Source organism: Barbus barbus (assembly GCF_936440315.1).
Source record: "Barbus barbus genome assembly, chromosome: 29".
Lineage (NCBI taxonomy): Eukaryota > Metazoa > Chordata > Actinopteri > Cypriniformes > Cyprinidae > Barbus > Barbus barbus.
Window position 1 is genome coordinate 9,671,711 of NC_136757.1, and position 24,512 is coordinate 9,696,222.

The window sequence follows — 24,512 nt, forward strand, 5'->3', positions numbered from 1 at the left end:
CAGTGCAGATTATCAGTGTGGAGTGGAGAAATACATGTCATGATAATAACATTCAATGATATTCTGAGCTGTTATTCTGACTGCAGAACTCTGGGGTCATCAAATCTGGGAACATATTCTGTAAAGCTCATTGTGCAGATTTGAGCATCTAGCTATATGGCTGAAAAAGACATGCACGTTTAATCCCTCAGATTATATGCAAAGGCATGCTGTCACAAACACATTTTCTTTGCCTCTCTCGCTCTCCGAATTCTTTGGCTGCACATTCATTGTTGCGCTGTGCTTTAAAAAGCATGACTAAATAGAGAGCCTCTGCTCAGTTAGAGATAGTGAGCATCATTTAGAACCAGAAATTGTTTAACCAGGACCTATTTTATAGTATTTTTATATTTTTTATAACTTAAAAAATCATCTTAATTACACTAAAGATAAATAAACACTGAAATTTGAAGAGGTATAAGAATCAAATAAAAATGATCACCACCCATTACCCATCATGCTTTGCATCTGGGTTATAACTATCTGAGTTTAGATTCGGCCATTCTGTAAAAGTGTGCAAAACGGGTTTGGAACAGAGTTTGTAATTAAGTGTACTAGCAGAATCTGCAGGTAGCATGTTTGTATCCAAGTTACCTTTGTAGAACTGAAGATTGTGTTTGATTGCAAATGTTCTCTGGGCGTGGAAATAAAATTATTTAGATTAACATGTTTCTTTCACCATGAACAACAGAGTGGAAGTGAGGTTGCTCAGTTTGACAACCTGATTTGCCATCTAGTAAAATTATCTGATATTCTGGCTTTTTTACCCTGGACAATTATTTTTCAAATATTACTAAATTATTAAAACATTTAGACTTATTTAAATCTATTGTGGGTGTTGATGATCTAAGCGGGGTTGTAACATGCTGATATTCTGACTTTGTCATTTCAACCTTAAATTTTAATTTTAATTCAGAAATTAAAAATGCAGTATATTCATCATAGAACAGTCAAATTAATATGTTGTTATGATGTCTAAAAATGAACTTGATGTCTAAAAATGTCAACAACAAAAAAATGAACTGAGGAAATACATTTGAGATGTGAAAGATCTTGTAATGCAGTGGATTTCAGCATTGAGAAATGTGGGAAATCTCAGAAAATTAAATAAAGGACCTTATAAAGACTGAGGAGATTTAAGATGCCAGTTGTAGACTTTCTGTATTGTGTTTTTCGAAAGCTATGGTCTCTCTGTAATGCTGCTGTACTTGTTATTTATGATCATATTTTCACTTTTCTCATGTGTGGACCACATTTCAGGTTGTATCTGTGTTATTAGGGCCTTAAAGGACAGCTGGACCTACTGTCCTTGACTACTCCTCCCCCTAATCCTCTTCATTCTTAAAGGGATTGTTCACCCAAAAATGAAAATTCTGTCATTAATTACTCACCCTCATGTCGTTCCAAACCCATAAGACCTCCGTTCATCATCTAATATAAAATATTTTTGATGAATTCTGACAGCTCTCTGACCCGTGTGAATACGTTTTTCTACATTGCGCTTTATTTTACACTTTGATCTGAATGAAAACAACGTATCCGCGTGGCACAGCTGACACAGAGCAGTACATACATTGTTTACGTATGGGATACTCTCCAAAACGGCGGCACGGTGACACGGAGGAGACAAATAGTTGAATAAAGTTGTTTTAATTTTTTTCTTTGTGCACAAAAAGTAATCTCATAGCTTCGTAAAATCACGGTTGAACCCCTGATGTCACATGGATTATTTTACCGATGTCCTTGCTACGTTACTACACCTTCATCATGGTAATTACATTGCTGTCTATGGAAGTTTCAGAGAGCTGTCAGAATTAATCAAAAATATAATTTATGTTCCAAACATAAACGAATGTCTTACAGGTTTGGAACGACATGAAGGTTAGTAATTAAAGACAGAATTAAATTTTTTGGGTGAACTATACCTTTAAGTGAAGTGACATATGGCCAAGTATGGTAACCCATACCCAGAATTTGTGCTCTGTATTTAACCCATCCAAAGTGCTCACACACAGCAGTGAACACACACCCGGAGCAGTGGGCAGCCATTTATGCTGCAGCACCCAGGGAGCCTTTGGGGGTTCAGTGCCTTGCTCAAGGGCACCTCAGTCGTAGTATTGAGAGTGGAGAAAGCACTTGACATTCACTCCCCTCACCTACAATTCCTGCCGGCCCGAGACTGAGAGTGTTTGAGCCTTTTTTTTTTTCTGATATACCATCTCTCTTTCTTTAAGCCCTGTTGCCACTTAATGGGATAGTTCACCCAAAATGAAAATTTGATGTTTATCTGCTTACCCCAAGGGCATCCAAGATGTAGGTGACTTTGTTTCTTCAGTAGAACACAAACAAAGATATTTAACTCAAACCGTTGACTGCGTGAGGCGTCTTCTTCTTACTTTACGGAGGATCGCAGACTTTACCTCCACCTATCTCTCAAATGGACCATTGACACTCTATCTACAATCTCAATTAGGAGTGTTAAAGGTCCAATTGAGAGATAGGTGGCGGTAATGCACTTAAAAGTCTGCGATCCGCCGTAGAGCAAGAAGAAGAAAAAGACATGTCATGTGTCGGCTGTTGTGTGAACGAGCTGATCAGAGGCGGATCAGAGGTAAAAAACTATATAAATACTGTTCAGTTTCTTACACAGACCAATCGTTTCGTGTCTTTAGACCTCAATATATCGTCACTAGCTGCAGGGTTTAATTTGGTTTTGTCTGTGTATGTTTTTTCTCTCTCTGAAATCCGTGAGAACCGTTGACTGACATTATATGACTGACAGACTGCAACGGTTTGAGTTAAAAATCTTTGTTTGTGTTCAACTGAAGAAACAAAGTCACCTACATCTTGGATGTCCTTGGGGTAAGCAGATAAACATCAAATTTTCATTTTTGGGTGAACTATCCCTTTAATCACTATCGCCTTGAATCTCATTCTGTCCACAACCAGCACTCCTCTGTACAGCTCACATCAATCACTGCCAACCCACTGCGGACAACTGTCCCAAGAGACTTCTCTTCTCTTCTCTTCTCTTCTCTTCTCTTCTCTTCTCTTCTCTTCTCTTCTCTTCTCTTCTCTTGACTGATTTATTCTGTAATCCCAAATAATTTACACATAAGCATGATTACATTTTTGTCTGTTATCCATTAATCAATTTAAAAAAGTTTCCAGATAGTCAATAGATACGTTGAATTAACTGGAACTATTATCAAATTATGAACAATTGCTCAGTTGCAATCCTGCAAGCATTGAGATATTAACTGTAATGAAGCACTTTCCTTCGGATGAGATGTTAAACTGAGGTCCTGACTCTCTGTGGTCATTAAAAATCTCGGGATATTATTTGAAAAGGGTAGAGGTGTGACCTCGGCATCCTGGCCAAATTTTCCCATTGTCCTCTGACCATCATGGCCTCCTAACCATCCCATATCTATTGATTGGATTCATCATTCTGTCTCCTCTCCACCAAAGCTGGTGTGTGCGTTCTGGCACACTATGGCTGCCGTCGCTTCATCCAGGTGGATGCTGCACACTGGTGGTGGACGAGGAGATCCCCCTCACAATATGAAGTGCTTTGAGTGCCTAGAAAAGCACTATATAAATTTAATGAATTACAGGTATATTCAATTTATAACATTACAGGTATATTCAATTCACAATTATGTATATTATTTATGGACTAAGCTAAATTATTTTTCACAAGGGTATGCTAAAATTAGATTAGTAAATTGGTATGTAAAGTGATGTGTACAGGCATCAATTTATTATTTCCATGAATGATGTATCTGATATGTTCCTGAAATCAGTAGTCAGCCTTCTCAGCTCTGTATTTTGGTTTCTAAATCACACAGGGATCAATCATTGTGAACGCTTCACCCAATCAAGCCTTGTGAAAAATAGCTTCTCCTCCTCATCTGAATTTCATCACATATAAATCTGTCAGGAGGCCCTTTAGGAATCACCATGATAAATTTAATCTGTAGTCATGCTCATATTTTATGACTCAGGAAGTGACACATGTCACCGTTGCATTATAGCTGGTCATAAATTAGGAGGTTGCGAGGAAGGAAGGATAAACTGCTGCTCAGTGATTGTTTTGATTAAATGAGTGAATCTTCATAATTTAGGCAAGTCTTTTCATAATTCAAATGCTGTGAGAATAATTAGAAATGTCTCATTTGGGTTTCTCATCTTACTGTCTTGCTAAATGCTGTGGTAAGGCGTTTGGGGTATTCAGGAAGGGTTTGTTAATAGAAAATACAGAAGAAAGGTTTAATCAAAAAGTATCAAATGTGAATCCCTGGGAATTGACAACTTCGGACCATGTGCATGATGTTTAAGAAAAAATATTGTTTTACAGCAATAAACCCTGATCTTTTCTTTAATAGACCTTTGATTCAAACTATCATTCCCACTTTGAGTACTAGTCAGTAATCAATATTCCAGACCTAAAGCATGGGGGTGGCAGGCATTGGGATGGCAGGCAAGAATAAAAGAGTTTAACAGATTATTTACCATTTTGTCAGAAATGCAAATATAGCTAAATAGACAACAAATTGCACCATTTCCTCAGAATAAGTCAATAGCATTTTGTTTATCCCATTGTTCCTTACATTTGTCACTTGGTGAGTGTTAATTCTGGATCTTCTGTGTTTTCTCCACTACTTGGTCATTTAATATTCTCATTGTGGTTCTTTGGCATTTTCTGTATGTGTTTGATGTGCATGACATTTCAAAGCCTACATTCATTATGTGAAATGTCAGGGATGTTTGATGGATAATTAAAAAAGACTTGTAAATGGACTCGTTATATCAGATGTCGAGCTCGCTCTGACATACCCTCTACTAAAATACTGAGAAGTTCTCAACAGTGACCGCAGATGATTTGGAATGGATGTTTCACAAGTTGTTTGGTCTCCGTTGGTCAAATGGATTGATTTGGTTTAAATGTTAAATGTCGGTCTTGAACAGATGTTTCTGGGGATTGACAGAGAGGGATAAGTGTGGACTTAACATACTGTGAGGGGGCATCGCCATCAATTGTTTGAGGAGTAACAGTAGTAGAAAAAAATAGATGGATTGAAACAAATGCTATCAGATTTATATAATGATTCGTTTAATGATATCCAACAGAGATGGGCAAAATTACATCAAAAAGTATTTAGTTAAAAACAAATACTTGCTCATCAAATGTATTTAATTTAAAATACAAAATACTGGTGTGAGAAATGTATTTCATTAAAATACATGTAATTTGTCATTTGAAAATACAAATAATATTTACAAGCAATCAAGTGCAAGAGACAGTGCCATTACATTTAGATACACATATAAGAGAAAGATAAATGCTTTCCCCTTCTTGAACAACTTATAAACAACATATTCTTTAACCCTAACACTAAACAATATATCTAATATATTGATCAGTATTTCTTCTAATTTCTGTTTACTTGAATACCATCAAGCATTTCTACACATTAATTTTATGTTTCATTATCTCTCCTTTATCATTTCTTTATAAGCATGTCAAAAATGAAGTAGTCCTGCGAAACTATTGTCATACCACCTAATCATACTTAAGAAAATGCCTCAAGCTATTTCACTGTCAACAATAAATATTAACTCCTGAAAATATTTATATTTAGCTGTTAAAAAGCTCTATGTACAATACAAAAACCCTTGTTATTAGTGACACCGGTGGCCGTTAAGTGAGCTGCTCATGCTCTTGCACACACTTAGTAATGACAGCAAGCAACGGCCAGTGAGATTAACCGACATTGAGGTTTATTAAAATTACACTATAATGACAGTTTCCCTTGGATTGATTTTCCCTGCAAAACCACCCTGAGTAATTTACTAAATAATTAGTCTACTTATAGACATGCTGTTTAGACACTGGAAATAATATTTATTTCAATTTAATACTTTAAAACTTTCAGTTTTTCTACAAAAAAAAAAGAGTAGGTAACTTTTGCCTAGCAAGCTAGCGTCACTTGTCAGCTAGCAAGTAAATTTCTAGAGCAGCTTTTTCTTCTGTCCTGTAATAACATTCAGTGAGCAATATCTGAGTGTATTTTAATACATACTTAGCCAGTTTGCACTGAGCACCAAAAGACCTTTGTTCCTCTTCCGAACAGAAATGGAGATGGGTTTTTTATATATATTATTTTATTTATTGAGTTTTTACATTTACAATTTTAAACAGTACTCTAGCTTAAAATAAATAAATTTAAGTACACACTTTCAGAATACCTGTCTAGATAACATAGTAAAGGAACTAAAATTACTGGTAACAGAGGCAGATATACATACATACATATATACACAAACCTAAATATATTAAATAAATAGGTGAACTTTAGAAAAGAAAAAGGAAATAAATAACTAAAACAAGATATGGAAAGAAGATATAAAAAAAGAGGGGGAGGTTGAGGCCGGCTACTCCATCCTAAAGGCCAGGGAGCTCTTCAAAGTATTTAATAAAGGGAGACCATTTGTCTAGAAACGTACGTTTCGAACCTCGAATCATGTATTTAAGCTTTTTCAACTGAATAGAAGACATTACTTCTTTTATCCAGCTACCATGAGTTGGGGGGTCCACCCTTTTCCACTTAAATAATATTAAACGTCTTACTAGTAGTGTAGTGAAGGCAATTACAGAATGATGTCTTTCCTGAGATCTATACCCTCAGGCACCTCACCAAAAATGCCCATCAAGGGATTAGGGTCAATCAGGATGCCATATATCTGTTTATATGATTCGAAAATCTTCTTCCAAAAACTCCTCTAGCTTGGGACACAACCAGAACATATGAGCAGTAGTAGCAGGTGAGCACCTACTACATACAGGGCTAATATTTGGCTAAATCTTGGCTCGTTTAGAGTTTGTGAAATGAAGCCTATGGAGAACCTTAAATTGAACTAAGCCGTGCCTCGCACAGGGCGAGGAGGAATGCACCTGATTTAAAGCATCTTCCTATTCTACATCTGTAAATTCTTTGCCCAAATCATTTTGCCAGGCTTTACAAATATAATCCAGGTTTTGTGGATCTATAGACGTTATAATAGAGTATATGCTTGAGATTAGTCCCCTGCCATGTGGGTTCAATTCGAGCAAATTCTCAATAGGTGATGTAGAGGGCATTTCTGGGAAGGAGACAAAGACCTTCTTAATGAGACTCCTAATCTGCAAATATCTAATAACTGGGATCTAGGTAAAGCAAAATTACATACAAGCTCTTCAAAAGAGCAGAAAGTATTATCTAAATATAAATCATTTAGAAGCCTAATCCCCCTCTCCTCCCATACACAAAAAGATGAATCCATGTAAAATGGTGGGAATAAACTATTAGAGACAATAGGACCCAAAATGGAAGCTAATTGTAGACCAAAATGTCTTCTAAATTGGGCCCAAACTTTTAAGGTGTGAGTCAATACAGGATTAGGGGAGGATATATAATTCTTTCCCACCAGAGGGAGTGAAGAACAAATTAGGAAACTAAATTTGAAATTAGTACATGATTGTTCCCCTTGCACCCACAAAGGGGTATTTTGTGGATCTACACTAGATAACCAGTAGATTATCTTCTGAATGTTACTTGCCCAGTAATAAAATAAAAAATTAGATAGTGCCATCCCTCCCTGACATTTTAATCTCTGTAAAAAAGTCTTCCTAATGCGAGGGGTCTTATTCCCCCACAAGAAGAGGTAATTAGACTATCTGGCTTAGTAAAAAAATTATTCCTAATAAAAATGGGTATATTCGAAAATAAATACAGAAACCGTGGTAAAACAGACATCTTAATTAGGTTAGTACGGCCTGCTAAAGACAGGGGTAGAGAGGACCATTTCACAAAGTCTTTTTTACATCGATCCAATAGTGGACAAAAATTGGCCTTAAATTATTAAACGATTTGGTGACATGTACACCTAAGTATTTGAAGCCCTCACGAACTACTATTCTCCATAGGAGGTCGAAGTGATTGGGAAAAATTCACTTTTATTCATGTTTAGCTTATAGCCAGAGAATTTGCCAAACTCTTTTAATAATGAAATAATTTGAGGTATTGATGTGGGTGGTCTTGATACATAAAACATCATCTGCATATAATGAAATCTTATTCTCTGTACCATGCCGCATAATACCTTTAAAGTTAGAGGATTGACGGAGCGCAGCAGCCAATGGTTCAATTGATATAGCAAATAACAAATGCTAAAAGGATTACGACCTCGAATAAAACCTGTTTGGTCATCTGAAATTATGGTAGGGAGAATGGGTTCTAGGCGTAATGCAATCATTTTAGATACAATTTTAAAGTTCACATTCAGAAGCGAAATTGGCCTATATGATTCACAACAAGTAGGATCCTTGCCTTCCTTTGGGAGGGCCTGCGTGAGTGTTAAGGGAAGAGTTCCAGTATCGAAGGACTCATTATAAACTGTGTAATGCATTTAAGCCTTATTATTTTAATTCAAGCTATTATTTCAGCTTTTAGGGAATCGAATCGTAGAGATTCGATATTAATTAATTGATATTAATTTGAAATAGCAAATGTGCTATATTTTAACTTTCTTCAAATCGCATTCCTGTATCTGTGTGTATGTGTGTTTTGTGTAGTATGTTATCGTAGATTAGCAAATAAACTTTGATTCATTTATAAAGAAAGCTTATGTCTTCTGTTGTGTAATATTCATGCCAAAACTTTGCCCAGAGCCGCTACCTGTGCTCATAAATTTACCCAACCAATTCTGTATTATTATCGTGGCCACGAAATAAACAGAATTGTTAAGATATACTGATTTTAATGCTCGCTCGTTGATAAAGTATAAATTAGACGTTTAGAAAGGCCTGGAGTCAAATTTGGCTTGATCTGTAGGTAATTTGTTCCACTAGCAAAACCCACTTCCGCCTTAATCTCTCCAAAACAACACAAAATATGTTCGTTTTCACTGTTAAATGATATTATTTCAAAAGGGTCTACCAGGGGCAGATCATGAACAGATAACTTTATTTTTACTCTTAAAGATTAAGAGCACCGGCTCAGTGAGATATGAAGATTTGTTACTTGCTCTGAGTTGTTTCGCTCCTTTCCTGGTTGAGGGAACCTCCGGGCTGCTGATTGGCTGCTGAAGTAGTCATTGCGTGATGTCACTGGGGAAACCCTCCTGTAAGTAGTTGGTTTCCTGGTGATGCAAGAGTGGCGACGCTTTGAAGTTCTTTAGAGTTCTTATGGCTTAGGTTGGTCCTGATAACTTCTTCAGTAAGAAGTTTTGATGAAGTGGTTTGAGTCTGGGTGATCAGCCGGGTGTTAGTTGGTGAGCGAAGCCAAAGTTTTCAAGCAGCGAGCAAGCAAGCAGAGCAATGAGCAAAGCTTTTGCGTCCATTTTTAAATGGCCCGATTTGGGGTCCACCCACGGGCGACTGTCCCAATCAGATCGTTGCTGTAGGGCGGAGCCCCACCCTGCATGGCTTCTTATCAGTGCATACATTATCTGTTAATCAGTTTATCACATGAAGGACATATCCTGGCAGATTTCTATGTGTTATAATCATGACTTATGATGCTAAAAGTCAACTTTCATCCACACCAACTTTTTGCTAATGAAATGAGCTTTCATTCAAAATCAAACAACAGGTATTTGGCATATACGAAGTACATACCTTAATTTTATATACTACATGGTTAAGGCATCGATTAAAACATCCTACATTCTAAATAATCACACCAAGCGTATGATACTAAACACTAGTGATCTAGTGTCATCGGTTCCAATAACACAGCAAGCTTATAAATTACATAAAATACAACCTTAATATCCATTGTCCATATAATATATATATTGCTTTTGGATAGCAGCAGCAATGACTATTTGTTATTTTGGTACACTTTATAAAAGATTGCGTCTTTGTTCTTTTTTTGCATTGAATCTTGAATGAAATACTTGTCCTCCCCAACTCCGCCTAAGTTTAATTATATCTGAGTTAAGAATGTGGGTTTCTTGGAGAAAAATAATTTTCAGTACCCATTTCAGTGGTTCCATTTCAGTACCCGGCTCCTCCTCCTACGCAGCCATGATGTTGTAATTGATGCAGTATGTGGTCTGGCATTGTCATGTTGGAAAATGCAAGGTCTTCCCTGAAAGAGACAATGTCAGGATGGGAGCATATGTTGTTCTAGAACTTGGATATACCTTTCAGCATTGATGGTGCCTTTCCAGATGTGTAAGCTGCCCATGCCACACGCACTCATGCAACCCCATACCATCAGAGATGCAGGCTTCTGAACTGAGCGCTGATAACAACTTGGGTTGTCCTTGTCCTCTTTAGTCCGGATGACATGGCGTCCCAATTTTCCAAAAAGAACTTCAAATTTTGATTCGTCTGATCACAGAACAGTTTTCCACTTTGCCACAGTCCATTTTAAATAAGCCTTGGCCCAGAGAAAACGCCTGCGCTTCTGGATCATGTTTAGATATGGCTTCTTTTTTGACCTATAGAGTTTTAGCCGGCAACGACGAATGGCACGGTGGATTGTGTTCACCGACAATGTTTTCTGGAAGTATTCCTGAGCCCATGTTGTGATTTCCATTACAGTAATTTTCCTGTATGTGATGCAGTGCCATAAGTTTATGAGATTTGTAAATTATTGCATTCCTTTTTTATTCGTAATTTGTACAGTGTCCCAACTTTTTTGGAATCGGGTTTGTAGTAAAAACAAAACAAAACAAAACCCAGAGCCATGCAATTATACCCACCTCCCCCCACCCTTGTCACAAACGACCTCGAACAAAAAACATCTGCTGGTATACTAAGAACCATAACTCACCAGCTTGTGTTTCTACTCCATTGGAACTAAAATACTACTGATAACAGAAACAAGTGACATTTTGAACTTAAAATAAAGAGTGTGGTTCAGAACAAACTTAAATTAGTCTCTTCAGCTCTCCATCCTCTCGAATCACAAGGTTACCCAATCTCAGCGGAGAGTTGTATAAAGCAAGAATACAGACACATTCTCTGCCGTAATGTGCATCTTACACATTCGCTTAAAGGGGGGAGGATTCCCTTCACAAATTCAAAAATGGACAGTCAAAAAAATGTCTTGTTCCATCATGATTGATTCGTAGACGTGCAGGGAAAAACAAGCCAAATTCAATGCCCGCTCCTCTGAGTTGAGCCTTAACCTGATTAAAAGCCGCTCTCCGCTTTGCGGCCACTGTGCTGACATCAGGGTAGAAGTGTATACGCGTTCCTTTGTAGCCTATAACACCTGTCCTTTTTTCCTCGCCAGGCAGAGAACCAGTTCCCTCGTCTGGTAGTGAATCATTCGCACGATGAACAGCCTGGGGGCTTGATTAGGTTTCGGCGGGGGGTGCTAGGGAGCCTTGGGCCCTGAATACCTCGAGTAATAATGTTTCAATAAATGTAGAAGGATGTGACACCTCGGTGCCTTCGGGGATGCCGATCACACCCGATTTTTTTTTCCAAATCATCAAGTTTGGCCCTCAGTTTTTCATTGTCTTTCGACAGCGCTGAGCACGTAGACTCCAGGACAGTACCACGGCCATCTATTTCGGTAAGGGATTCTTCCACATCCTTCAGTTTCTGTTCTTGCTCAAACAGTGAAGTTTTCACCACGGAGATAGATGATTTAAGCTCAACAAGGATCTCCACTCTGAGCGCGGCAACCTCATATCTAATGCTGCCAAGGAGTTCTCTGAAATCTCCCTGGTCCAAGACAGCGCCGTCCACACTCTGCGTATCGCCAGCATCCTCAGTAATATCAACTGTTTTTTAGGATTATTTGGCATGTTGTTTACTAAGGTTCACAAATAGTATTCTCAAACTACGTCACCCAATAAGTGCTAAATAAGCCATTAAATAATAGGAAATGCGCGGAGCAGAAAATTTTGCGACCTCTCATACCACCATCTTTTCCCCCTCGGCAGAAATCTGAGAGCTTTCCCTCCATAGGCAGCAACACAACTTATACATTCAAAGCCCAGAACGGTAGGAAAGACATCGTTATAGTACTCCATGTGACTTCAGTGGATTAACCTCAATTTTATTAAGTGACGCGAGTGCTTTTGCACAATAAAACATAATTTACAACTTTTATTTATGAAAATATCTACATTGTGTTTTCACGACAACATTAAAATGTATTTGTGTTGTGTTCATGCCATAGATGACTCGCATCAACACAACGCACATGAATGAGTGTTCGCTATACCACTACATTTGTGTTTGGATAATATTTTCCAATATAAAGTGATAAATTATTATTTATTTTTTCTTGTTAAGCACTCACGTCACTTAATAAAATTGGATTAGTTAATGATATACTTAATGATATCTTCTCTGGACCTTGAATGTGTAAGTTGCATGACTGCAGAAAGCTCTCGAATTTTATCAAAAATATCTTAATTTATGTTCCAAAGATGAACTGGAGTCAGTGCATCAAGAGTCACCACGCTCAGACGTCTTCAGGAAAAGGGCCACCAAGCCACTTCTGAAACAGAAACAACGTCAGAAGCATCTTACCTGGGCTAAGGAGAAAAAGAACTGGACTGTTGCTCACTGCTCAGTGGTTCAAAGTCCTCTTTTCAGATACAAGTAAATTTTGTATTTCATTTGGAAATCAAGGTCTGGAGTCTGGAGGAAGAGTGGAGAGGCACAGAATCCAAGCTGCTTCAAGTCCAAGTCCAGTTTGCTGACCATGATATTGCTGTGCTTGATTGGTCAGCCAACATACCTGACTTGAATCCCATATGCATGTGATATTTTCAAAAGAAAGATGAGAAGCAGTCGATCCAACATTACAGACGAGCTGAAGGCTCAATAGTGCCTCAGCAGTGCCACAGGCTAATCGCTTCCATGCCACACCTCACTGATGCTGTCATTTTTGTGCTGAAGGATCCCCAAACAAATATTGAGTGCATAAATGAACATACTTTATAATTTTTTTTTATAAATGAACACACACATGCATGTATATATTTCAAAAAAAGGACATTTTTATTTATTAAATAAATATATTTATAATGTAAATTATATGAATGTAAATATAATTTTCAAAATATATATGGCATGTCTGTGTATTTGTCTGTGTATTTATATATACACAGTACACACACATATATTATGTAATCAAAAACTTTTGTTTTGGATGTGATTAATCACGATTAATTGTTTGACAGCACTAATATATATATTTCTGTTTTCACAGAAATTTTATTGTACAAACACATAAATATAATGCAATCATTTAGTGTTTCAAATCAGGAATGAGAAGTTAGTTTATAATGACAATTCTAATCAAAATGTATAATATTCAGACATTCTGGCAAAAAGTGATGACATTAATATCTTCAATTATTTTAAAACCAGTTCCAATGACTCCTGAAATGTGTGTGCTAGGTCTAATTCCTGTTGGTATATCAGTTTCAAGACATCAAATGAAAATGATAGATATCTGTTTAGTTCTCGCAAGACGGTCAATTGCATTTTACTGGAAGAAAATAGAAGGTCCATCAATTGGTCATTGGTTAAAAGATATATCACACTGTATTGTTTTGGAAAAACTTACATACAGTATTAAGGGTAAACTGAAAGATTACTATAAAATATGGGCCCTTTTTATACAATTCCTTGAAAACAACGAAATGTTAATTCAAGGAATGCTAGATTCCTCTCAATCCAGTGATTGATGCAAATGTGATGTGCTTTATTTGATGTGGTAATATTTGTCTGTCTTAGCCCATGTGTAGCAGAACTTATTCTCCCTTTTGTTTTATTCTTTTTAATTTAATTTTATTTTATTTAGCCCTGTGTAATGGAACATGTGGATGCTGAGGGTGGGAGGGTAGGATGATAGTTAAAAATTGTCTCCATTGAAGATTTTTCTGTTATCTTATATACTTTCTCAATAAAGACATGTTTAATCAAATTTATAATATTAAAGCATTATGATATATTGCAGTTGAAACCTTTGTGCTTCACTTGATGCATCTGGTACTAGGAGGGAAAATGCAGTCAGAAGCAGTCACAAACAAAAAGATGACAAAAGAAAAAGTGGTATTGTGAAAGATTAAAAATTTTCGTTCAAGAAAGGGAGGGTTAAATCTGGTCTTACGTTTGAAGAGTCTCAGAATCTTCTCTGTCAATGCCAAGATTAGTGCTCCCATGAGCCCTTCATTCGAGACAGTGATTACATCTTACAGAGTACAGATGGTCTTACACTCACATACACACAATTTTGAACACAAAAATATAATATTTTCTAAACAAGCAACATAACCAACATAACTGTAACCCTGTATTACATGCATAAAATACACAAATCTTACTGTTTTCATTAATAAAATCAACAACATAAGCTTCCCTGTGTTTACTGTATATGTTTGCAAACATGATTATATGCGTATGTTCAAATGCCCTTACCAAGCTGTCTAGCAGGCAGGCAGCTAGGGTCTTATAATACAGCCCCTGTGAGACTAATAGCTTGCCTATGGATTTTTATAACCCCAATATCTATGACAGACACTCATGGAGAAAAAAAGACCCTTCAGCAACAGATGAAAACACAAATATGGCTCTGACATTACAAAAGATTTAGATTGTGCTGAAATCCGGAAGGTGCATTTTGCAGCAGACATATTTTTAACAATCTTTTGTCATTATGCTTATATTGATATCCTTTATGTCACTCTGTGTGGCTGTATTGGTTCTCGGGAAGCTTTTAGATTCTGTTCCAAGAGCTCTAATGGTCCCTTGAGCTAAAGAGGATGTTGACACTATTGAGCTGACAAACTTCCTTTTACCCATGGGTACATAATGTTGCAGTTGGATGATCAATTATATTGATACATTATTCTGATTATAGTGTGATATGGGGTCAGTGTGACAGTTTGTCAAGGTTTGGGAGGAACAAGAACATTTAGACATTTGCCTCAGATGGCCTTAAATGAACTTCTAAGAGCTGCTGTGGTTGAATAGACGAACATTTGGATTGTACAATATATGACCAAAGTGTCTCATTTCAGTTGTTTGTTTCTTTGAGTGAGCTTCAAAACAATAAAATATTGTGGGGTTTTTGTGCTCATTTGAGTGACTGTCTATAGGTTTGGGTTGTCATGAACACCTTGGCTTGGCTAACTGGGTCTGATGTAGATGTCCTTGATTTCCTGTCCTCTGTTGGGGAACAGAGACTAACATCGTTTTCTTTGCCCCTGTATTGGAAACCAAACAGTAAGCCTCAGCTTTACACTCCTTGAACAGAACATCCTTGGCCTCATCTCCCCTGCCATACAGCCGTGCCATCCACCCACACATGCAAATCTGCTATGTATAGAAACACAAGCATTGCTTTTCAATGAGGATGGAACCAGTAATAAATGAAACACATTTTAAAACATACATACTAGGAATGTGCATAATTACACTTTCAAAAACAACAATATGATATCCATCTAAATGTGTAAGATTTTAGGTATCTGTGGTGCTTTATTAAAGAAGATAAATGCGAAGACCCACCTTTTCCGAGATGGTTTTACCTTACAAACTTTCTGACAGGTGTTCTTGCAGCTCAAAAAGTCTGTTGCTAGATATGCCAAGATAAGGATATGATTTCCAGAAAATGCAAGAACTGATAACAGTATACTTTTACTGAAGAAGATGTTACACTGATTAATTACACCAGTGGAAATATATAAATAACAAAGGGCCCAGAATCAAGCCTTGGGGTACAACACGTTATCGAATTATACCCAGTACATTTTATTATTTTTTATTTTTAGATTTTCCAACTCAAATTTGTTTGTAATAACACTCTATGAGATAGCGTGAAAGATGTGTTGTGTTATTAGTTTAACCAGTAACTAACCTATTTGTTTGTTTTACTATTAAACATTGCAATTTGTTTGTAATTCACGCATTTGTTGAAAGTGATACTAGGCCAAATGTAATCAAGATATTCCTTCAAATTTTTATTTTTTTACTCCTAACAGAGCCATGGTAAAAAAGGGTGTGTCCTTCCGTACAGCCACACCTAGCAACACATTACTATGGGTCATCACCCTAGACACAGGCCCAGATGGGAGTGTTGGAGTAATCTGTCAGAGGAAGTCAACTACAAATGTGAAAAGGTGAGTGTGTCTGTTAGGGAAAATTTAATAAATTACTTTTAATCAGATGATTAGGCAGTGAGTGATTAACCAACTCTCATTGGCGACTAATTAAACATTACCAGGAAGGAAATATTGTTCATGGAAACAGCAATTTTACATTCTAAAGCAAATTGGTCTTATAATTATTCCAGTAATTTGTTGATTAGTCCTTATCAGTTTAATAAAAGCACTTTGTTTGGATTTATGCTTTCACTTTAAAGTGAATTAACCACAAAACCACCAGAGAATGAACTGACTTCACTATGTGCACATATATGTTTGCCATTGAGCTCTGTATGTATGTGCAGGTTTAATATCCATTAGATGTGAGCACAAATGTCAGGGTTGTACAGCAGTGTGTGTGTGTGTCTCAGAATCCTATTAGTGAAAGCCTAACCTGAATTCTCCTCACTATTTATGTCAGAAACGATTCTAGGATTTCAGCCTTTGATTTGAGCATGAGATGATGTGGCATTTCTTGCCTTGAGAGCAAAGTCACTAAATCATGAATAACAATCTTGTTTGACTGACAGCATTTTTAAACCACTTTAAATGGCATATGTTTGTCATGTATTTGGTTGCATTTATTTTTTGATTTCACTAGAAATTATAAAGAAGAAAGAAAGAGATGAATCAAGGCTCTATGCCGCCTATAACAGGGTTCGCTGTGGGCTAGAAGGAAGGTTTAATTTAATTGAACAAACTTTACAGTTTTTAACAACTGGGAAGTGAAGGAGTGAACTCAGACAGCTCAATACAGTTGCTACTATACAACTGTTAAAAAATATCAGCTAGATACTTTAAAGAATGTTCGTAACTAAACAGATTTGAAACATTTCTCAAAATATGTTTTATGTTTTGCAGAAGAAAGTCATGCAGGTTTGTAAACATTTTAGGGTGAGAAAATGATGCAATTTTCATGTCTGGGTGAACTATCCTTTTAAGTTAAGAAACTACCTTTTCTCAGAATTAACTCAATTTTTCTATGCTATATTTGCATAAACATTTAACCAGCTGGAGTCAATGTTCTTTACAATTTCTTCTTAAGTAAGATGTAAAATGGGTTATTAGGAATGGCAACAATGGTATGATCAATATACAATTATTGACTTATAATTGCACTCACTTATTTAGAATCAAACAGCAACTTGCAATTGCAGGTGTTCATTTGATCACAGAAGATTAAGAGGCTTTACAGTATATTATGTGAGGTGTTTAATAGCACATTCTATTTCAGGTTAAGTAAACTCCAAGCAGTTCTTCAGATGGATTTTGAAGTGGAAGATGTCAGCAGTCAATCAGAGATTCAGGTGATTAAGTGGGAGTTGACACTTCCTGATGAAGTCAAAATGATGGGGGCGTCTGAAGGCACCATGAGGATCTACGCCACTCAGAGAGACTTTGTAGGCCTGGCTCCTCTAGTTATGGTAGGTTATGGTACTTCATTAAAGATAGTAAAAAAAAAAGGAAAAAGTCTCTATCTGAGACAGTAAAGCATCTTCATTACTTATTCACTGGCATTTTGAAAGACAGATTTGATCAAGCACGGTACCAGGGGCTCAACACTGTGACAGAGCTTGTAAATGTGACAAGCTTCATCTGCAAGACCGATCATTCTGGCCTTTGGATTGTGTCCAAACATGAGCAGATTTAGGCATAATCAATCAGATTTTCTTTAGCAGCTCTAATATACAGCTGGACACTGTCCCAGAAATCCGAAAACAGCACAGGAATGAAAATGGCCAAAAACCCCTAGTGTTTGCCAGTACTTCTTTAGGAGAGTATACTTTCAGTCTACTTTTTTATACTTGTAAGAGTTATACAAAATTAAACTTAAGTATAAGAAATGTTGGTCACACTTTATTTGGGGACCAGTTCTCACTATTTACTAATTATTAACTAAGATTTTTTCCTCAGTAAACTCCTAATCTGCTGCTTATTAATAGTAAGGTAGTTGTTAGGTTTACTGTAGGTATGCAGTAGGATTAAGGGATCTAAAGTATGGTTATGCAGAATAAGGCATTGATATGTGCTTTATAGGTACCAATAATGAGCCAATATGCTTGTAATATGCATGCTAATAAGCAACTAGTTAATAGTGAGAATTGGTCCCTAAACTAATGTGTTACAGGGCACTACCCCAGTGACAGCCGAGAATGTGGGAAATCTGTGATTTACAACTTGCTATTGCTAGTCCCTTTTAGGCGGTTTTACAGGGCAAGGGATTTTCTCATTTCAGAGAGCATTATATTGGATAAGAAATTAATCTAGTTTTATTCATGGACAAAACAGTGCTATTTGATCAGCCTAATGGAAAATTCCTTTTTTCATTTCTAGTAAAACAATATTGATATAGCTTATGCTTATTTTTAATCCATTACATAAAGGTAAATTAAGTGACCTTTGTTTCCTGAAAACCTGTTTTAATTATGTGAGCTTGCATTTTGCATCTGTCAGGATCTTTAAAGTTCAGAGGTTTACCCCACTAAGCTGGTGCTTCCCATTCACAGAAGACAATATTGGGAAATGGGGTTTTGTCCCATAAAATAATGCAGTTTTGCTTTTCACTTGCTCTCATTAAAATGACTTTGATTACATAAAATTGTATCAGCCTGTATAGTGCGTCTCTGGCCGATTATCTAAATAGATTTACAGTCTATTATAAAATAGTCTATTCCAACCTAAAATCCGCTTTATGTCCCTGAACATTCTATTTTTACCTGTGAAAATGGTGTAAAAGGTGCACTGATATTATGACTTTAATTTCATCACTAGATTGCATAGTGTTATCGTAACATGTTGAATCTCTGACCTCCATTTGTAGGAGTGCTAAGGTTTAAGCTTAGCTCAGTATTAAGATCCAACATTTAATTTTGATCTCTGTCCCCTGTGTAGGACACTGAGCTGTTGAACACTGCAGTGCTGACCGGTAAGAGGGTTACAGTGGGAGTAAGAACTATTGCTGTGGAACAGGATGGTTCTATAACGGATGTCTCAGAGTTTGCTGACTGCAGCTCCACGGATGAAGACGTTCTTAAGGTACAGTCATTATACTGTATTTACTCTTGTATCTCAGCTTGGATACAGTAGCTGTCATATCAAATCATATCAATCTCTCATCCCTGTGAATAATAGGTCAATATGCAACTCTCACATAATGAGCATGTTTTCATTTTAATTTATTTTAAGGACATTATGTAAAAAATAAAACATTCTGATATCATAATGAAGAAAATGGCCTTATTAAAATAATTATATTAAAAAGTAAACATTATTAAAGAGTTTGCATTCATTTTATTATTATTTTATAGACTCATCAATTATTTTAACACCATTTCTCTACTTCTAATTAATATTTGAAAAACCTTTGTTAAATCAAAGTTGGAAATGAAATATAAGCCTGCTTGTGTGTCAAGGTCTTAAAATAGAATAAAAGTCAGAAAATCTGACTTTTTATGATGAGAAGATTAGTTCAGATCACGTTGTGTGACAAATAATAACATGAATTAATAATAATAATAAAAAACATGATATAGTATTAATTATTGATATAGTTGAAGTTTTTACATTGAAAAGTATATTTAAAAATGTTTTGAAAAAGAAACTACAATCTGTACACACCACATATAATTTTCAAAATTAAATTTGATTTCTAGAATGCTGTTTCTTGAATAGTTTGTTCAAAACCATATGAAACTAACACAAAGATTACATTTCTAAGAACTTAGCACATTTTCTTCTTATTTGTCATTAACCCAATGACAAAATATGTATAGATGCACAAGGTTGTGTGTTTGTTTATGCATGCCATTGTCAGACAGAGGTAAGGTCTGAAAAGAGACCTCTCAAAGGCTTCTCTTGTATATGCAATGTCTGCCACTGAGCCTGTGTTCTTGGGACAGTCATCTGAAAGTCATTAAAACACGTTTTGACCTCACTCAGGAGGCTTGTATCCTCTTTGTTGAGGAGTTAATCTGAGAAAACAGCTCAGCACCATACTGTGACTACAGCCAAGATCAGAGACTTAGAAGAACTTCAGTCCTGTCTCATTCAAAAACAACATCTCTTTCTGGCCTCATTTCTTAGAATTACACAGAAAATTACTTTGATGTTCTCAGTAAAAAAAAATATATCCAAACTTTAGATTAATAGATTATACATGAGCAAGAAACACGATGAGACTCATGTTTGGAATATTTTCCCCCAAAATGAAAATTCTGCTATAATATATAAACTTGTTTTTCCAAACCAATGTGCTGCTATTTTTGTTTTTTTTTTCCAGAAGAACACAAACTGAAAGCACTCACATGGCTCCAGAAGACTTTGTCACACAGATTGTATGGGCTATTTTCATTTTATTTTATTTTATTTTTAGCCTTTTGGAGCTTGATATAGCATTGACAGTATGAATCATTGTTGTGTAGACAACAGCTGTGTGCAGATTCTTCAAAAACTGTTTAATGTTGTGTTGTAGTACAGAATAGTTCTACTTTTGAGAGTTTTCATGTAAATAATAGCATATGGTTTGGAACAACATTTAATATTGCTTTAAATAATACATTTCAAGACTGGTTAGTTAATATATTTTTTATCCAAAGTGATTCTAGAGAAAGCTAAACATAAAGCTCTGCAACTTTATCAAGCAGGATACAGACCAAAAGCTATAGTCTGGAACAGCAGAGTGAATTTTATGACAAGTTTTCTATAATCACTCCTCTCCTGATCCACTCCAAGTTTTTTTTTTTACCTCACTGATGAGAGAAATCTGTTCTGGGATACTTATTGTGCTCAAGAGCATGATCTGTTTAAGTCAGATGTCATAAGCTTATTGTTCCACAAGTTGAAAGATGTAGTTCCAACTTTGCTATGCTGTTTGTTGAAACTATGGTTGTGGGAAACACTGAATCATTGAACTATGTTGGTAACAAGATAACTTGTGACCATAGGTGGCTAACTATGCTTTTGGGAAATGCACCAATTATAGAGTGATAGAAAACACCACTGTTTGGACTTTAAAAAATTACAGTCTTGCGAGAGAGGACATTTTTAACTAAAATTCCAGAACCCAAACCTATTCCAGAAAGGAGTGTAAAAAAGGTTACAAATAGTTTCATAATCTCTTCTAATCTGTCAATCATCTAGCCATCCTTGCATCTATAAATCTCTCTCTGCAACTACTGTACCAGAAAAACAATAATTTTTTTACCTGGTTAGATGTAAAATTCTGCAAACTACTTCCTCTCCCTGCTACTGTTTCCTGCTGCTCCCTGTCATTTTGGAACACATACTGTATTATGTTTAGGCCCTCAGAGGTGCATGTGCTGTTAATGCATTAGGCATAAACAAAGGCTTCACTGCCATGTAAATAACCCTGGTGTTTATAGCTATGCGTCTGTAAAACTGCCAATCAGCACAAGCCATGGTGACACATTAACCTATAAAAACAGTACATATTCTCTAAAGTGTTTAGGCTAGGCAAACTTGCTTTTCAGCACCAGTATGACGGTCAAAGTCACCCCTGCATGCCTTCCTCAGTCTTTTTAAAATTTAATTGCATCATAAAATATACAATTGATTTAATCATGTGGCGGCATGCATTTGGTAAGCCCATGCTGAACTGTTAAATGACTTTGAGACTCCCAATGCCACGCATTAAATTTCAAATGTGACAGTAAATGTCTAAAGGTTACATTTATGCAGCATAAGGGCCATTGAGTAAGAATCAACCACTATTTCATTTTGGTATAAATTTCTAAGTTGAGTTCATTCATAAAGGAAATAACTACCAAAGCAATTCGATCTCAAGCAGTTGAAAAAAAATGTAAACGCTGATCTGAACCTAAATTATGTTTGGTCTCAAAAGTCATGTTTTTACTTGGACTAAGCACCATCAAATCGTCTTACACAAGTCCGTTCAAATCCAGCAGAACATGAAAACTACAGTATGTTCAGCCTGTTCGTTCAGAGTTATAACACAAACAACATTTTTGGATGCCCTCAGGTGTCCGACAGATGCGACTTTGTCTATGTGAATGGAAAAGAAACCCAGGGTCGACTGCGGATGCTGGTGAACTTCACCTACAGTTACCTGAGCGCTCAGCTGGAGATGAAGGTGTGGTTCCCTCGTCTTCCACTGAATATAGAAGTGTCTGATACAGAGCTGAGTCAGATCAAGAGCTGGAGGATCCCCATCATATCCACCAAAAGGTACAAACACAGAGTGACCGCATTGAAATACACAATTTCTAGTTAATGCCTATTTTGTGATCAGCATCTATTCTGAAAAACTAACAAAGGAATATTTCTGTATACATGTAATCAGATTAGAATGCATTTAAGTGTTCTGTCTGCCTGGACATTGTTTTATTTTTTTTTGTTCATTTGCAAATCTCTTTGCACTTTTTTATTTACTTACCTGTTGCTTTCTTTTTACTTTCTTTTCTCTGTGGCAAGGCTTAGGAACAGTTGTTCTCAAACAGGGGGCCTCATTAAACATCTAAAAAGGCCACAAATAATAATAATAATAAAAAAAACCTAAAGAAATAAATAAAAAACAACTTGATATGTAAACTGAAAATTAGATAGATATAGCTAGATTTTAATTTTTTTAACTCTGGAATCACAAAATGAAACGGGGTTAATTAATTTACTACATCAACTACATTTCTGGTAATAATACTCATTTAAACTGTTATAATTAAATCTTAGAATGTCTTTAATAGCCTATTTTACACACATTATCTATAATATGCATGGATTAAAATAACAGGGAATAATCTGAAGTTTTTAAAAGACAATAGTTACGCAATATAAAAATAATTGTATTGATTGTAAAGCTCTCTGAAAAGAGAAAAATAGCATTAACACAATACAATTGTGAGCGTTAGAACATTATAGCCAGTAAATGCTTTTAAATTTCAAATCCACTTTCAGACAGTTTAAGTAGATTATGAATTGTGGAAAAATTGTGAATAAGATTGTGTAAGGTTATGAGTAGTTTAAATACTGTTGCATAATGGATTACATGAGGCAGAAACATCCTCTCATTAATTCACAGTTTGATCCAATCAGTATTTCATGCATGTTCACGGCTTGTCTGAAGGCATTTTAAACATTATTTGAACGATATAAATATGGGTGTGTGGTTTAATTTCCAAATGAGGCCTTATCTAAGATGTTTTTGAAGACCATGAAAGGTGACAGGTGGAGTTACATGACTAAAAGTGGGTTGTCAGTAACATCTCTATGTCCCTGACAGCAAACCAGGCTGGAGCAGTGAGGAAGAGCGTAAGGGCCGGGGATGTATGCTGCAGTTCCAGCATGCTCTGGTGCGAGTCCTCACACACTTTGTGGCAGAGCAATCAGACCCTCGGGAGCCACAGGCCTTCTTCCTGGGCTCTGATTGGCAGGTGGATGTGACCAGGCTGGTGCGGTACTTCATGAAGGTGGAGGACACCAATATTGCCCGTCTGCAGGCAGGCAGGATTCTGTCAGGACAAGATGTGGGCACCACATCTATAAAGGTAAAATTGGATCTGTTGAGTTCGGCCTACATACGACAAGATTAATGGAGCAGGCCACACATAAATCAGTATTGAGCTCATGCAGGCCTTAATAACTAGGTGTCTCCTTTTTTCAGGTCCTTTCCCCATTGTCAGACTCCATCCTGGCAGAGAAGACGGTGAGGGTTGTGGATGATCGAGTGACCATCACTGAACTGGGCCTGCAGTTGGTCAGTGGTCTCACACTCAACCTGCAGCTCAGCACAGGAAGTAACCGAGTCATCAGCGCCACGGCAACCACAGAGGAAGTGCTCAGCAATCCTAAACAGGTCATTTCACAGCACTTTCTTTAACCTTAACCAAAATTTGGGGCATCTATAAATGTCTTTATGTCTTCAGGTCCCACAAATTCTGTGGTTTTTCAGCATTTTTGTGTATTTTAACCCTTTCCAACAATGACTTTCCAGCAATGACTGATTCATCTTTTCACACCGAGGACAACTGAGGGACTCATATGCATCTATTACAGAAGGTTCAAACGCTCACTGATGCTCCAGAAGGAAACAAAATGCAGTAAAAGTCGAGGGGGTGAAAACTTTTTGAATTTGAAGATCAGGGTAAATTTCAGTTATTTTGTCTTCTGGGAAACATGTAAATATTTTCTGTAGCTTCTGAAGGGCAGTACTAAATGAAAAAAAAAAATATGATAGCAAAATAAGAAAAAATGTACACATCTTGATTCTGTTCAAAAGTTTACACCCCTGGCTCTTAATGCATTAATTTTCCTCCTGGAGCATCAATGAG

At 36.4% G+C, this 24,512-nt stretch overlaps 1 protein-coding gene across 1 annotated transcript in view; it reads left to right on the plus strand.

Annotated features, from left to right (window-relative positions):
- The window catches only part of LOC306848887 (transmembrane protein 132D), a 37,856-nt gene that overhangs the window by 10,584 nt on the left and 2,760 nt on the right, over nt 1-24,512 (plus strand). The window contains exons 3-8 of the mRNA XM_079383672.1: nt 16,048-16,185; nt 17,444-17,633; nt 19,102-19,245; nt 22,208-22,413; nt 23,465-23,729; nt 23,846-24,037. Coding sequence (XP_079239798.1) covers nt 16,048-16,185; nt 17,444-17,633; nt 19,102-19,245; nt 22,208-22,413; nt 23,465-23,729; nt 23,846-24,037 — 1,135 coding nt within the window. The remainder of the gene's footprint in view (nt 1-16,047; nt 16,186-17,443; nt 17,634-19,101; nt 19,246-22,207; nt 22,414-23,464; nt 23,730-23,845; nt 24,038-24,512) is intronic.